The sequence below is a fragment of the Piliocolobus tephrosceles genome, unplaced genomic scaffold (genome assembly GCF_002776525.5).
Source record: "Piliocolobus tephrosceles isolate RC106 unplaced genomic scaffold, ASM277652v3 unscaffolded_32798, whole genome shotgun sequence".
NCBI classification, from domain to species: Eukaryota; Metazoa; Chordata; class Mammalia; order Primates; family Cercopithecidae; genus Piliocolobus; species Piliocolobus tephrosceles.
This window is the reverse complement of record NW_022316307.1, coordinates 1-14,137: the sequence shown is the minus strand read 5'-3', so window position 1 is coordinate 14,137 and position 14,137 is coordinate 1. Positions and strand designations below refer to the sequence as shown.

General features: G+C 50.9%; 1 protein-coding gene across 1 annotated transcript; it reads left to right on the top strand.

Annotated features, from left to right (window-relative positions):
* Positions 1-8,408: 8,408 nt before the first annotated feature.
* LOC113222646 (radial spoke head 10 homolog B-like) lies at positions 8,409-11,382 on the top strand (the record flags this gene model as incomplete). Its single annotated transcript, XM_026452300.1, has 3 exons — positions 8,409-8,681; positions 10,159-10,234; positions 11,314-11,382. Coding segments are annotated over exons 1-3 (399 nt in total), but the record flags the coding sequence as incomplete, so codon positions are not given.
* Between the last annotated feature and the right edge of the window lie 2,755 nt (positions 11,383-14,137).

Sequence of the window (14,137 nt, the reverse complement as noted above, 5' to 3'; positions counted from 1 at the left end):
GAACTTTCCAAGTGGAGGAAGTAGCAAGACTGAAGCCAGAGGCCGATCGTGTCCCTGGAGAGGGGAAGGGAGTGAGCAGAGCGGCGACCAGAGACAGCCACGTGGAGTATTGCCGGTCATGCCTAGACCCTGGGGGTCTGTGCTGTGCGTGGCGGGAGCCACTGGAGAGAACAGACTAGGAGTCCCATGATTGCAGCTTCTGGAGAGAGAACAGACTGGAAGGGGTGGCTTGACTGGGGCAGTGGGGAGAGCAGCAGCTGGGGGCCACGTGGGGAGTGGGTGGGATGGAGCCTGCTGTGGGGGCAGCAGGTGTAACTTACAGCCATGAGATTAGATGAAGTGACTCAAAGGCGGAGTTTAATTAGAAGAGGGCCCAGAGTCTTGAGTTCTAGCCACAGTGTTTCTTTGATAAAGACCTAATGTGGGCTGGGCGTGGTGACTCACACCTGTAATCCCAGCACTTTGGAAGGCAGAAGTGGGTTGATTACCTGGGGTCAGGAATTTGAAACGAGCCTGGCCAACATGGTGAAACCCCACCCCAACTAAAAGTACAAAAATTAGCTGGGCATGGTGGCGGGCGCCTGTAATCCCAGCTACTCGGGAGGCGGAAGCGGGAGAATTGCTTGAATCTGGGAGGCGGAGGTGCAGTGAGCCGAGATCGCACCATTGCACTCCAGCCTGGGCAACAGAGTCTCCCCGCGACCCCTGCCTCGCCAAAAAGAAAGACCTAATGTAGACCTTCCAGTCTTGGCGTCTGTGAGTGAGAGTGTGGAGCTGAGCTCATAGCTGGTCAGTTTTGACGTCCTGAGTCTTTAGTGTGACTCAGGGGCCCGGGGAACCACAGGCTGCTCCTTCCCTCCCGCCCTGGCCTACTCCTCCGTCTCTGGTGTTGTCACTGCCCACGAGGCCCCTGCTCTGAGCCCTGCCCACCCTTCCAGCCCCATCTCCTCCCTACCACGCTTCCAGCCATGTAGCCGCCTTCCAGTTCCACACTCGCCCAGTCTCCTCCCCGCCTTACACCCTTTCTCCCTACGCTCCTCTCTACCTGGGTTTGCCACCTTCACCCTTCACCCCCTCCCCACACCTGAGCAGGCCCCCTCTCCTGGGTGCCATCTGCCTTGGTTCTCTGTTGACTTGTTGATTATCTGTCCTCCTCCGACCTGGTGGAACCCTGCTGTCACTGCTGTCGCCGCTTTCCGACTGTGCTTGGCACATGGCGAGCCCTCAGGGTGCTGTAGGAAGAAGGGAGGTGACAGAGGGCTTCAGGCTTGTCTCCTCTCCTTCCTGTCAGAGGACCCATGGCAGGGAGGCAGCAGGGCCAGGGCTGGAGTGCCCTGCCAGGGCAGCAGGGTGGAGCTCACCAGAGGGGGAGTGACGCCTGCACCCACTGGGGGAGAGGGTCCCGGGAGTGCCACAGCCCCGAGGCAGGTGTTTGCTTGATGGACCCGTGCAAGAGGAAGGGAGTAGCAGTGCAGCTGGGGTGAGGAAGGGAGGCATTCGTGCTTGGAGGTAGGGAGCAGGCACAGCCCAGTGAGGGCCAAGTCAGGGACAGACGGAGGCTTTTATTCAGGTGAGGGGGAAGCCGTGGAGCAGAACGACATGACCTGACAGCGCTTTAGATGTAATCACTGGCTGCTGGGTGGAGAGCGGCTCCAAGGGCTCGCAGTGGGACGGGGAGCCCAGCCGGGAGGCCGCTGCACCTGCCAGGGTGAGAGGGCAGGGTGGCCGCTGAGAGTGGCTGCATTCGGGACAGGTGTGGTCGTGTCTAGAGTGGAGGCAGTGCCACCTTGAAGCAGCCACAGGAGGCCTGATGTCACAGAAAGGTGGAGGGCTGAGATCTAGAACCTCGGCTTCTCTGGGGGAGGGTTTTTCAGGGAAGGCGGTGTTTGAGCTGTAATCTTGTCCAGTCTCATTTTAGAGAACAGTGCTTCTGAAGAGCTGCCATTCTGATGTCAAAAAGAGCGATTAAAACGTTGAACCATTGTGTCTCATCCTCAGGTGATGATTGGAACTGCTCTTAACACAAGCGAGATGAAGAAACTGGTCACCCACATGGGGGACATGGACCACCCCTGGAACTGTCCCCATGGAAGGCCGACCATGAGACACATTGCCAACCTGGGTGTCATTGCGCAGAACTCACAGTAGTCGCTGTATGGAATCATTGGTTTTATTGCAGATTTTTATGTTTTGAAAGATAGGGTCTTCACTAACCTTTTTTGTTTTCAAATGAACCTGCTACTTAAAAAAAAATACACGTCAGACCCATTTAAAAGTGATCTTCAGAACCTTTTCAAACCCGATGGAGCGCTACTTGCAAAATTTTTTTTTTCTGTTTGCATGCACTCGTGTGTGTGTGTGTCCAGGCAGGAACATATTTTATAAAAATAAGAACACTTGAGCCGGGCGTGGTGGCTCATGCCTGTGAACCCAGCACTTTGGGAGGCTGAGGCAGGCAGATCACCTGAGGTCGGGAGTTCAAGACCAGCCTGACCAACATGGAGAAACCCCACCTCTACTAAAAATGCAAAATTAGCCAGGTGTGGTGGTGCATGTTGTGTAATCCCAGCTACTCAGGAGGCTGAGGCAGGAGAATCGCTTGAACCAGGGAGATGAAGGTTGTAGTGAGCCAAGATCGCGCCATTGTACTCCACCCTGGGGGATAGAACAAGACTCCGTCTCAAAACAAAACAAAACAAAATAAACCACTGTGGAAGTCATTCAGCCCTCTGCTCTGGCTGGACATAGTTTAGTCTATAACTTTCAACCCTTAATAATTAAATTCATCTTTAATTTCATAATTTTAAAATTAGCGTCCTTTTGGGTTAGTGATTCTCAGTCCTGATTCCCATTAAATTTTTAAACAAGGGGGATTCTCTGCCCGGCTGGAAGAAAATGACTGGATGGGACAGGGGTCACTATTTTTCAACATTCCTCTGTGCGGCCAAGGTAGCAAAGTGCTGTCCTCGCAGGGGAACAAAAAGAGTTTGATTTTCCCATAATTTGATGCTGTGATTTGGTTTCCTCAGGGTGTGAACTGTAGAACATTCCAGTTACTGGCCTTGAGTGGTTCTGGGAATATAAGAATCCCTGTCTGTCTTTTCAAGTTGTTTTCATGGAGCCTTGTCCTGTTTGAACTGGGCTGAAAATGGAAGTAAAGATGTCCTCTTGGGGGCCCAGTGAGGACGGATGTGACTCCCCCTGCTGCCCCACCCCTTCCCCAGACTGGGCTTCAAGGAAGAGAGGGCTCCCCTTCCTGCTCCAGAATCCCGTGGAGGGAGGAGGCAGCACGGTAGTAACTGTGCCGTCGTGTCTGGCACTGTGCTGGCGTCTGCAGAATCCCACTTACGAACTCTGCAGACTGGCAGCTGTGGCAGGATAACAGCCCCCAAGACAGCTGTGTCCTCATCCCCAGAACCTGTGACCAGGCCGCCTCACATGGCAGAAGGGACTCGGCAGGTGTGATTGAGTGAAGAGTTTTTTTTTTTTTTTTGAAGTTTCGCTCCTGTTGCCCAGGCTTGAGTACAATAGCGTGATCTCGGCTCACTGCAGCCTGTGCCTCCCAGGTTCAAGTGATTCTCCCATCTCAGCCTCCAGAGTAGCTGGGATTACAGGTGCCCACAATGACAGGCGGCTAATTTTTGTATTTTTAGTAGAGACAGGGTTTCACCATGTTGCATGCTGGCCAGGCTGGTCTCGAACTCCTGACCTCAGGTGATCCGCCTGCCCCGGCCTCCCAACGTGCTGAGATTACAGGTGTGAGCCATATTTCCTGGCCGAGTTAAGGATCTTGCAGTAGAGAGATTCTCCTGGATTGTCTGGGTGGGCCCAGTCCATTGGGTGAGTCCTTCAAAGGTGGAGACCTTTCCCTGCTGGCCAGAGAGAGGCGGCCTTGCTGGTTTTGGAGATGGAAGGAGGTACCACTAGTCAAGGATTGCAAGCAGCCTCTGGAACAGGGATTCCAGCACTCCGGCCACAGACCAGTAGTGGTCCATGGCCTGTTAGGAACCAGGCTGCACAGCAGGTTAGGGGCGGGAAAGCCAGCAAAACTTCATCTGTATTTAGATCCACTCCCCATGGCTGCTGTGACCACCTGAGCGCCACCTCCTGTCATATCAGCGGTGGACATTAGATTCTCATAGGAGCACAAACCCTGTTGGGAACTGCATACATGAGGGATGTAGGTTGCACACTCCTTAAGAGAATCTGGTGCCTGATGGTCTGTCACTGTCTCCCGTCACCCCCAGATGGGACCGTCTAGTTGCAGGAAAACAAGCTCAGGCTCCCACTGAGTCTATGATGGTGAGTTGCAGAATTATTTAATTATATGTTACAATGTAATAATAATAGAAATAAAGTGCACAAATCATCCTGAAATCATCCCCTACCCCCATCCGTGGAAAAATTGTCTTCTGTGAAACCGGTCTCTGGTGCCAAAAAGGTTGGGGACCACTTCTGGAAAAGCTGGAAAAGGCAAGGAAACGGACGCTTCCCCGGAACCTCGGGAAGAAACCAGCACTGTGGGCCTAATTTACAGACTGTAGAATAATAAATTTGTGTTGCTTCAAGCCACTAAATTTGTGGTAATTTGTTTACAGCAGCAATGGGAAAACTAATGCCTGCGTTATTCCTATTGTATGATGAAGCAGTTAGCAGAGCTGGGAAACCCCTGGCCTGCTGCCTCCAGCGCCCAGCCTTTCCCCCGGCCTTCAGGACCAGCAAGGGCGGGACACAGACTTGGCACTGGCGCGCGGCCCCTTTAAGAGCACAGGCCAGGCCAGGCGGCGTACGCGGTTGCCTGGAGACCAGAGCGGGATCTGGGACGCGGAGAGCCTTGCAACACCTCGCCCGAGCCGGGCGAGGTCTCTGGGCTCCTGGAGTGAGGTGAGCGCCCCAGGCCGCGGTCATGCGTAGCCGGTACAGCGGTGGCAACCGGGTCCTGCTCCTTCCCGGCCGGACTGACGCGGCCTCCCAGGACCCGAGCACGTGCGTGATGGGCGAGGAGGGCCTAGACCGGGACGACCAGTGCAGGGAGCCCATTCTTCCCGCCTCACCGCAGACACATGAGAGAGATGGCCTTTCCTTAAGCCCAGGAGAACAGAGGAAACATTAGGAAACACGCACTGAGAAACGAAATTGGCTTGATTTGTAGTTCACTTATTTGTAGGTCACTGACAGAGGACCGAAAAGCTCCTAGTAAAGGCCCCTCTAAATTTAGAGGTGAGAGCAGCTTGGGCTAGGTGACCCAGGGGCGGCTTTGCTGAGACAGTGGTCGGGGGTGCGAAGGAGCAAGGTAGTGTTTGAAGGAAGAGAGAAAGCTTGGCTGGGCGCGGTGGCTCACGCCTGTAATCCCAGCACTTATGGGAGACCGAGGCAGGAGGATCACCTGAGGTTAGGAGTTCGAGATTAGCCTGGCCAACATGGTGAAACCCGTCTCTACTGAAAATACAAAAATTAGCCGGGAGTGGTGGCGGGCGCCTGTAATCCCAGCTACTTGGGAGGCTGAGGCAGGAGAATAACTTGAACCTGGGAGGCGGAGGTGGCAGTGAGCTGAGATCGCACCACTGCACTCCAGCCTGGGTGACAGAGCGAGACTCTGTCTCAATAAATAAATAATGGAGGAAGAGAGAAGGTTGGAGGTGGGTTCAGCTGGAGGGTGGGGTGGCCAGAGGATGGCATCCAGGAAGAAGAGGGCAAGAAGGGCCCACTGCACCAGTCGGGCCTACGAAAAGGGACCAGACCTGGCCTTCACCACATGGCTCACTATGCATCCTGCCTGATGGACCAGGGTGCTTTTGGTGGGGCCAGATTAGGAAAGTCGTGAACTATGGCTTTGAAACCCTGCACCGCAGCTCATATGCCAGACAAGCAAAGATATGCGCTGGAAACGGAGCTCGAGCAACGACGCGCTGGAAATACAGCTCAAGCAATGATGAGCTGGAAAGGCAACTCCAGCACACCGTTCCTTGCTTGTCTCGCATATGAGAGGCGCTCAATCGATGGCAATGCTAGAGGGAGTAGGAAACCAATGATTTCAAGTTTGAAAACAGGAAAGGGATGAGATAATCACTCAATTTATTGACTTTGCTCTGTATCCTGTACTTAGGGATTTTTTTGTGTGTCATCGATTTAATTCTTATGATACAAGGTACTGTTATTTCTATTTGTGAGGCAGAGGAGATTAAGCAACTTGCTTTAGAACACAGCACTTGACCAAGCTCAGTGGCTCATGCCTGCAATCCTAGCACTTTGGGAGAAGGTGGGAAGATTGCTTGAGGCCAGGAGTTCGAAACCAGCCTAGGCAAAATGTAGTAAGACTCCCGTCTCAAAAAAAAAAGAAAGAAAAGAAAGAAGGAAGGAAGGAAGGAAGGAAGGAAGGAAGGAAGGAAGGAAGGAAGGAAAGAAAAAGAAAGAAAGAAAGAAAGAAAGAAAAGAAAGAAAGAAAGAAAGAAAGAAAGAAAGAAAGAAAGAAAGAAAGAAAGAAAGAAACTGGCGGGGTGCAGTGGCTCAAGCTTGTAATCCCAGCACTTTGGGAGGCCAAGGTGGGGAGATCACAAAGTTGGGAGTTCGAGACCAGCCTGACCAACGCAGTGAAACCCCATCTCTACTAAAAATAAAATTAGCTGAGTGTCGTGGCAGGTGCATGTAATCCCAGCTACTAGGAGGCTGAAGCAGGAGAATCACTTGAACCAAGGAGGTGGAGGTTGCAGTGAGCTGAGATCCTGCCACTGCACTCCAGCCTGGATGACAGGGCTAGACTCTGTCTGAAAAAAAAAAAAAAAAAAACCCAAACACAGAACTGGGCCAGGCGCCCACGCCCGGTGCTTCACACCTGTAATGCCAGCACTTTGGGAGGCTAAGGCAGGCGGATCACCAGGTCAGGAAATCGAGACCATCCTGGCTAACACGGTGAAACCCTGTCTCTACTAAAAATACGAATAAAATTAGCGGGGCGTGGTGGTGGGTGCCTGTAGTCCCAGCTACTCAGAAGGCTGAGGCAGGAGAATGGCGTGAACCCAGGAGGCGGAGGTTGCAGTGAGCCGAGATTGCGCCACTGCACTCCAGCCTGTGCAAAAAACCACAGAACTGGTAATGGACAATGCAGGACCCTGAATCCAGCTCTTGCACACTTTACAATGCTGACCTATAAGGAACAGGGCTTTTTTTTTTTTTTTTTTTTGGAGACAGAGTCTCACTCTGTCGCCCAAGCTGGAGTGCAGTGGCGTGATCTCAGCTCACTGCAACCTCCGCCTCCTGGTTCAAGCGATTCTCCTGCCTCAGCCTCCTGAGTAGCTGGGATTACAGGCATGTGCCACTATGCCTGGCTAATTTTTTGTATTTTTAGTAGAGACAGGGTTTCACCGTGTTAGCCAGGGTGGTCTTGATCTCCTGACATCGTGATCTGCCCACCTCGGCCTCCCAAAGTGCTGGGATTACAGGCATGAGCCACCACCCGGCGGGAGAGGGGCTTTTAAAGTGTGAATTGGCTGCATGCAAGACCTGAGAGGTTAAGTAGCCTTTTTCATGTGTAGGGATACCTTTCAAGAAACCATGCTAGACAATGGTTCCAACTTAAATAATTTTTAGGGCCAGGTGCAGTGGCTCACACCTATAATCCCAGCACTTTGGGAGGCTGAGACAGGCGGATTGCTTGAGCTCAGGAGTTCCAGACCAGCCGGGGCAACATAGCAAGACCCAGTCTCTACAAAAAATTAGCCAGGTGTGGTGATGCATGCCTGTGGTCCCAGCTACTTGAGAGGCTGAGGTGGAAGGATCGCCTGAGCCTGGGAGGTTGAAGCTGCAGTGAGCCGTGATTGTGCCACTGCACTCCAACCTGGGTGACAGAGTGAGACTCTGTCTCAAAAATAAAAAAATTTTGGGAACAACCAATGCTGTGTTGAGGTTGTATATTTATAAACTGATGGTACTTGATACTTGTAATTATTATGATTTTTGAGACAGAGTCTTGCTCTGTTAGACTGGAGTGCAGTGGTGTGATCTCCCGACCTCCCAGGCTCAAGCAGTCCTCCCACCTAAGCTTCCCTAGTCGCTGGGACTACAGGCCTGTGCCACCACGCCTGGCTCATTTATTTGTATTTTTGTAGAGAGGGGGCGTCTCACTACGTTGCCTAGGCTGATCTTGACCTCCTGGACTCACATGATCCTCCCGCCTCAGCCTCCCCAAAGTGCTGAGATTGCAGGTGTGAGCCGCCACACCCGGCCCTGGTAACTAATTTTTCAGACTTTGGCAGGAGAATGATAATGACATTGTGTTGTAAAACTAAAATTTTAACTGCAAATGAAAACCCCGAGTGTTTGGAGATGTAATTTTTATTTTTCAGATAAAACTCATCAGTGCTTTGAAACAAGCAGCTCTGAACCAAAGGAATCATTTGATTCAAGTAACCATTGGATCTTCCCAAGGCAATGGTGAAAGAAAAGAAAAAAGCAGACAAAAGAGGGGAGAAGTCAGCCCCCTCTCCCTCATCTCTCTCTGATAATCTAGACTTTTCCAAACAAGATGGCAACACTACTAGGCAAGAGATGTCCCCAGCTGGTGTCCCATTGCTGGGAATGCAGCTTAACGAAGCGAAACCGAAAAAGGACCCCCGAAACGTTCAGCAGAATGAAGATGCCACCCAATACGAAGAGTCTATTCTGACCAAACTCATCGTGGAAAGGTGATTTTAATGGGGGCGCCATAGGGTACAACACTGCCAGTCAGGCAGTTTATTTTATTTCGAGACGGAGTTTCACTCTGTCGTTCAGGCTGGAGTGCAGTGGTGCGATCTTGGCTCACTGCAACCTCCGTCTCCCGTGTTCAAGCAATTCTCCTGCCTCAGCCTCCTGAGTAGCTGAGATTACAGGCGCCCACCACCACACCCAGCTAATTTTTGTACTTTTAGTAGAGACGGGGTTTTACCATGTTGGCCAGGCTGGTCTCGAACTCCTGACCTCAGGTAAGCCACCTGCCTCAGCCTCCCAAAGTGCTGGGATTACAGACATAATCTGTGCCTAGCCTGAAGGTAATTTTATGTATTTAAAAAAATTATTGGGCCGGGCGCGATGGCTCAAGCCTGTAATCCCAGCACTTTGGGAGGCTGAGACGGGCAGATCATGAGGTCAGGAGATCGAGACCATCCTGGCTAACACGGTGAAACCCCATCTCTACTAAAAAATACAAAAAAACTAGCCGGGTGTGTTGGCGGGCACCTGTAGTCCCAGCTACTTGGGAGGCTGAGGTAGGAGAATGGCGTAAACCTGGGAGGCGGAGCTTGCAGTGAGCTGAGATCCGACCACTGCACTCCAGCCTGGGCGACAGAGTGAGCGAGACTCTGTCTCAAAAAAAAAAAAAAAAATTATTGTATTTTAGATTTAGGGGGTTACATGTGCAGGTTACAAGGGCATGTTGTGTGATGCTGAGATTTGGGCTTCCAGTAAGCCCATCACTCAAGTGGCAAACGTAGAGCCCCATGGCATATATATATAGAGAGAGTTTATTGTGGTGAAACATATATAACAAAATGTACTATCTTAATTATTTTAAGTGTACAATTCACTGGCATTAAGTACATTCACAGTATTGTATGACCATCTATTAAAAAGTAACTCCAGGCCAGGTCCAGTCGTTCAAGCTTGTAATCCAAGCACTTTGGGAGGCTGAGGTGGGTGGATCACTTGAGGTCAGGAGTTTGAGACCAGCCTGGCCAACATGGTGAAACTGCCTCTCTACTGAAAACACAATAATTACCTGGGCATGGTGACATGCGCTTATAATCCCAGCTAGTCAGGAGACGGGAGAATCACTTGAACCTGGGAGGCGGAGGTTGCAGTGAGCCAAGATACCTGGGAGGCGGAGGTTGCAGTGAGCCGTGATCACGCCACTGTACTCCAGCCTGAATGACAGAGTGAAACTCCGACTCAAAATAAAACCCAAAAAAACAAAACAAAACAAAAAACCCCAAACTCCTTCATTCCTCATCCCACCTTCAAACCTGTGGTGGCCTATTCCACTTTCTAGCTATGTGTGTGTATATATATGTATATATATTTTTTTCGACTTCATTCTTCCCATTACGTAGTTATATATTTTAACCCACTGTCACTTGGGTGTATTCACATTGTTCATTACCTTGAATTACCTTTATTTCTCTGTAGCTATGAAGGGGAGAAAGTTCGTGGGCTGTACGAGGGAAAAGGCTTCGCAGTCTTTCAAGGCGGTTGTACCTATCGTGTGAGTTGCGCATTTGAGAACCTGCAGGAGGGGGAGGAAGGTGTGGGGTGATGGTCGGAGATTTGCAAATCTTCAGTAAAATCCACTGATGCTTCAAAAGAAATTGGAAGCTCTTCATGCTGATTTTATTCTGAACCCTGATTGCCTGTTTAAGGTAAAAATAATGCTCAGTATAATACAAGTTATTTTAGAATTGTTTCTTTTCCTGATTATTTTATTTCATTATTTCTTGAGACAGGGTCTCACTGTCACCCAAGCTGGAGTGCAGTGGCACAGTCATAGCTCATTGTGGCCTTGACCTCCCGGAGTCAAACGATCCTCCCTCCTCAGCCTCTTGAATACCTGGGACTACAGGCGTGTGCTACCACGCCTGGCTAATTAATTAATTTTTTTTTTTTTTTTTTGGTAGAGACAAGGACTTGCTGTGTTGCCAGGGCTGGTCTTGAACTCCTGGGCACAAGTGATCCTCCTGCCTCAGACTCCTAAAGTGCTGGGATTGCAGGTGTGAGCCCCCGCACCCAGTTGAGAACACATTTTTGTAGCTGAGGTCATCCTTAGGTCATGAAGATGAGGACCTCTTAGTTCCTTTTTAGAGAAGGATGGATCCCAGCGTGGAGCCAGCTCAAAGTAGGACTCAGTAGGACGCAGCTGCTGCTGAGTGCGCAGACAAGCATCTTCACACACGGGAAACTGGGATAAGGCAGCTGTGGGAGATCATCATCAGCTGCCGGCCAGATGCGGTGGCTCCTGCATATAATCCCAGCACTTTGGGAAGCCAAGGTGGGCGCGTTGCTCGAGCTCAGGATTTCAAGACCAGCCTGGCCAACACGGTGAAATCCCGTCTCTACAAAAAATATAAAAACTAGCTGGGCATGGTGGTGGATGCCTGTAGTCCCAGCTGAAGTGGGAGGATTGCTGGAGCCTGTGAGGTCGAGGCTGCAGTGAGCTATGATCACACCACTGCACTCCAGCCTGGATGACAGAACCAGACCCCATCTCAAATATATATATATATATATATATACACACATATATATGTCAGCTGCATTCTAAGCATTTGTCGTTGCTTTGTTTTGAAGGGTATGTTTTCAGAAGGACTCATGCATGGACAAGGGACTTATATTTGGGCCGATGGATTAAAATACGAGGTGAGGCATATAACCAGTTATAGTTCTAAACTGTGATTGTTGGATGGAACAATCAGTTTCCCACAATTGAACAGCCTGTTTTCGTGGATGTAATTCAGCATATGGGTTAAGAAAAATTCACAGAACCAGAGGATCTAGTAACTCAGGACTGCACCGGACCCAGGAGGAATTGTTACTGGTTTCATTTGTGTGTTCTAGGGGTAGTCCATGCCTTCTCAGTACAGAGAGCACACAAACATGTATGCAGCTTGTCCTACTTTTTTTTTTTTGGAGACAGGGTCTTGCTCTGTTGCCCAGGCTGGAGTACAGTGGTGCAATCATGACTCACGGCAGCCTGGACCTTTTGTAGCCTGTCTTGCTTTTCACAAACACACACAGTTTATTACACACTCTCTTTGGCACATTTACTTAGTTAGTCTGACATGGGGTCTTGCTCTGTCACCCAGGCTGAAGTGCTGTGGTGACATCATGACTCACGGCAGCCTCAAACTCCCAGGCTCAAGCGATCCTCTCGGCTCAGCCTGCTGAGTAGCTGAGACTACAGGTGTTCTCCACGGCGCCTGGCTAATTTATTTTTACTTTTTTTTTTCTTTGTAGAGACAGGGTCTTGCTGTGTTGCCCAGGCTGCTCTCGAACTCCTGGGTTTAAGCGATCCTCCCACCTCGGCCTCCCAAAGTGTTGGGGATTATAGGCGTGAGCCACCGCACCTGGCCTGCACCTTTAATTTTGAGATGAAACCATATCCATGGATGCAGATCTTTTTTTACTGGCTGCGTGTATTCCACTGTGTGGCTTTCATTTCACCTGTCTTGCGGGGTTGAGGAGAATGTGTATTTTTAAACTGATTGCAAGGACCAAATTGTTCTCCCGGGGATTGTACCAGGCTCAATTCCCACCCATAAAGTGAGTGAGCGCCTGAAATGCTATTCTAAAATTCCCAAATGCAGAGTTGCTAACAGATGGTGTTTATAAATGGTAATGATGACATTTAAAACACATGCGCGTAATGCACTTATTCAAGTAACACCCAGGCAATGATGGAAACGGAGTCAAGTTTGGGCCGGGAAGCCAACTGCAGCTGGGCGGTGAGAGGAGCAGGGAGAGAGAGGGAGGGACTGACCCTCAGTGGCGGGGCGAGGAGGATCTCCAAGTTCCAGGGGAGCCTGAGGATTGGGCCCCCACCTTGGATTCATGCCAGCTCCCTTCCCATGCGACAACGACTGACATGCAAGGTTTCTGGTCCTTATTTTATTCTATTTTATTTTATTTTATTTTTGAGACAGTCTTGCTCTGCCGCCCAGGCTGGAGTGCAGTGGCGGGTTCTCGGCTCACTGCAACCTCCACCTCCTGGGTTCAAGCAATTCTCCTGCCAGAGTAGCTGGGATTACAGACACGCGCCACCACGCCGGGGTAATTTTTGTATTTTTAGTAGAGACGGGGTTTCGCCATGTTGGCCAGGCTGGTCTCAAACCCCTGACTTCAGGTGATCTGCCCACCTCAGCCTCCCAAAGTGCAGGGATGACAGGTGTGAGCCACCGCACCGGGCCCATTTCTGGTCTTTAAATGGCAGTTTACCAAGAACCCCCCTGTGCCTCATTGTCGCGGGGAAACTCTCGGCAGGTGGGGAGGTCATTTTTGCAGGCACAGATCCCCACTCCAGCCCAGTTGGGGGCTTCTGGGCAGGACTCGGGGGTCTCCTAGAAGCATCCTCAGAGAGAGGCCGGCTGGCCTCATGGGTCCTGGCTAGTGATCAGGCCAGGCTGTGCTGTCCTCTTTTCTCTGCCGACTTGGCTGCCTCCAGGGAGTTCAGGTTCCTGGAAGAGGATCCGACGCTGCTGGGTGGTGTGCAGCGTGTGCCTGCTGCCCACTCAGACGTCCTGGGCAGAGCGGGTTCCCTAGCAGGTGCCCCTGGGGCAGGCTGTTGACTGACTTGTTTACAGAATATTTTGATGACCTGTGGCAGAAAGAGGGATTTCCTGACCGGGCACGGTAGCTCATGCGTGTAATCCCAACACTTTGGGAGACCGAGGCAGGCAGATCACCTGAGGTCAGGAGTTTGAGACCAGCCTGGCCAATATGGCGAAACCCCGTCTCTACTAAAACTACAAAAATGTGCTGGGCGTGGTGGTGGGCACCTGTAATCCCAGCTACTCGGGAGGCTGAGGTAGGAGAATTGCTTAAACCTGGGAAGCAGAGGTTGCAGTGAGCCGAGACTGCATCATCGAACTCAGCCTGGGCAACAAGAGCAATACTACTTCTTGGGGGGGGAAAAAAAAAAGGAAAAAGAAAGAGGGACTTCCCCAGTCATCACTAAGCCTGGACGGAACAGTGAATTCACTTCCTTCGAGCGGGTTCTTTTTTTTTTTTTTTTTTCCATTAGACACAGGATCTTGCTGTGTCGCCCAGGCTGGAATGCAGTGATCATAGTTCACTGCAGCCTCAACCTCCTGGGCTCAACAGATCCTCTCACCTCAGCACCCCCAAAGTGCTGGGATTATAGGCGTGTACCACTGCACCTTGGTGGCATGCACCTGTAGTCCCAGCTACTTGGGAGGCCAAGGTGGGAGGATCACATGAGGCTGGGAGTTTGAGACCAGACCAGCCTGGGCAACATAGAGAAACCCCATCTCCACAAAATATTTAAAAATTAGTGAGGCTTGTGGCATACACACCTGTAGTCTCAGCTATTTGGGGGGCGTGGTGGGAGGATCACTTGAGCCCGGGAGGTCGAGGCTGCAGTGAGCTGTGATTGTGC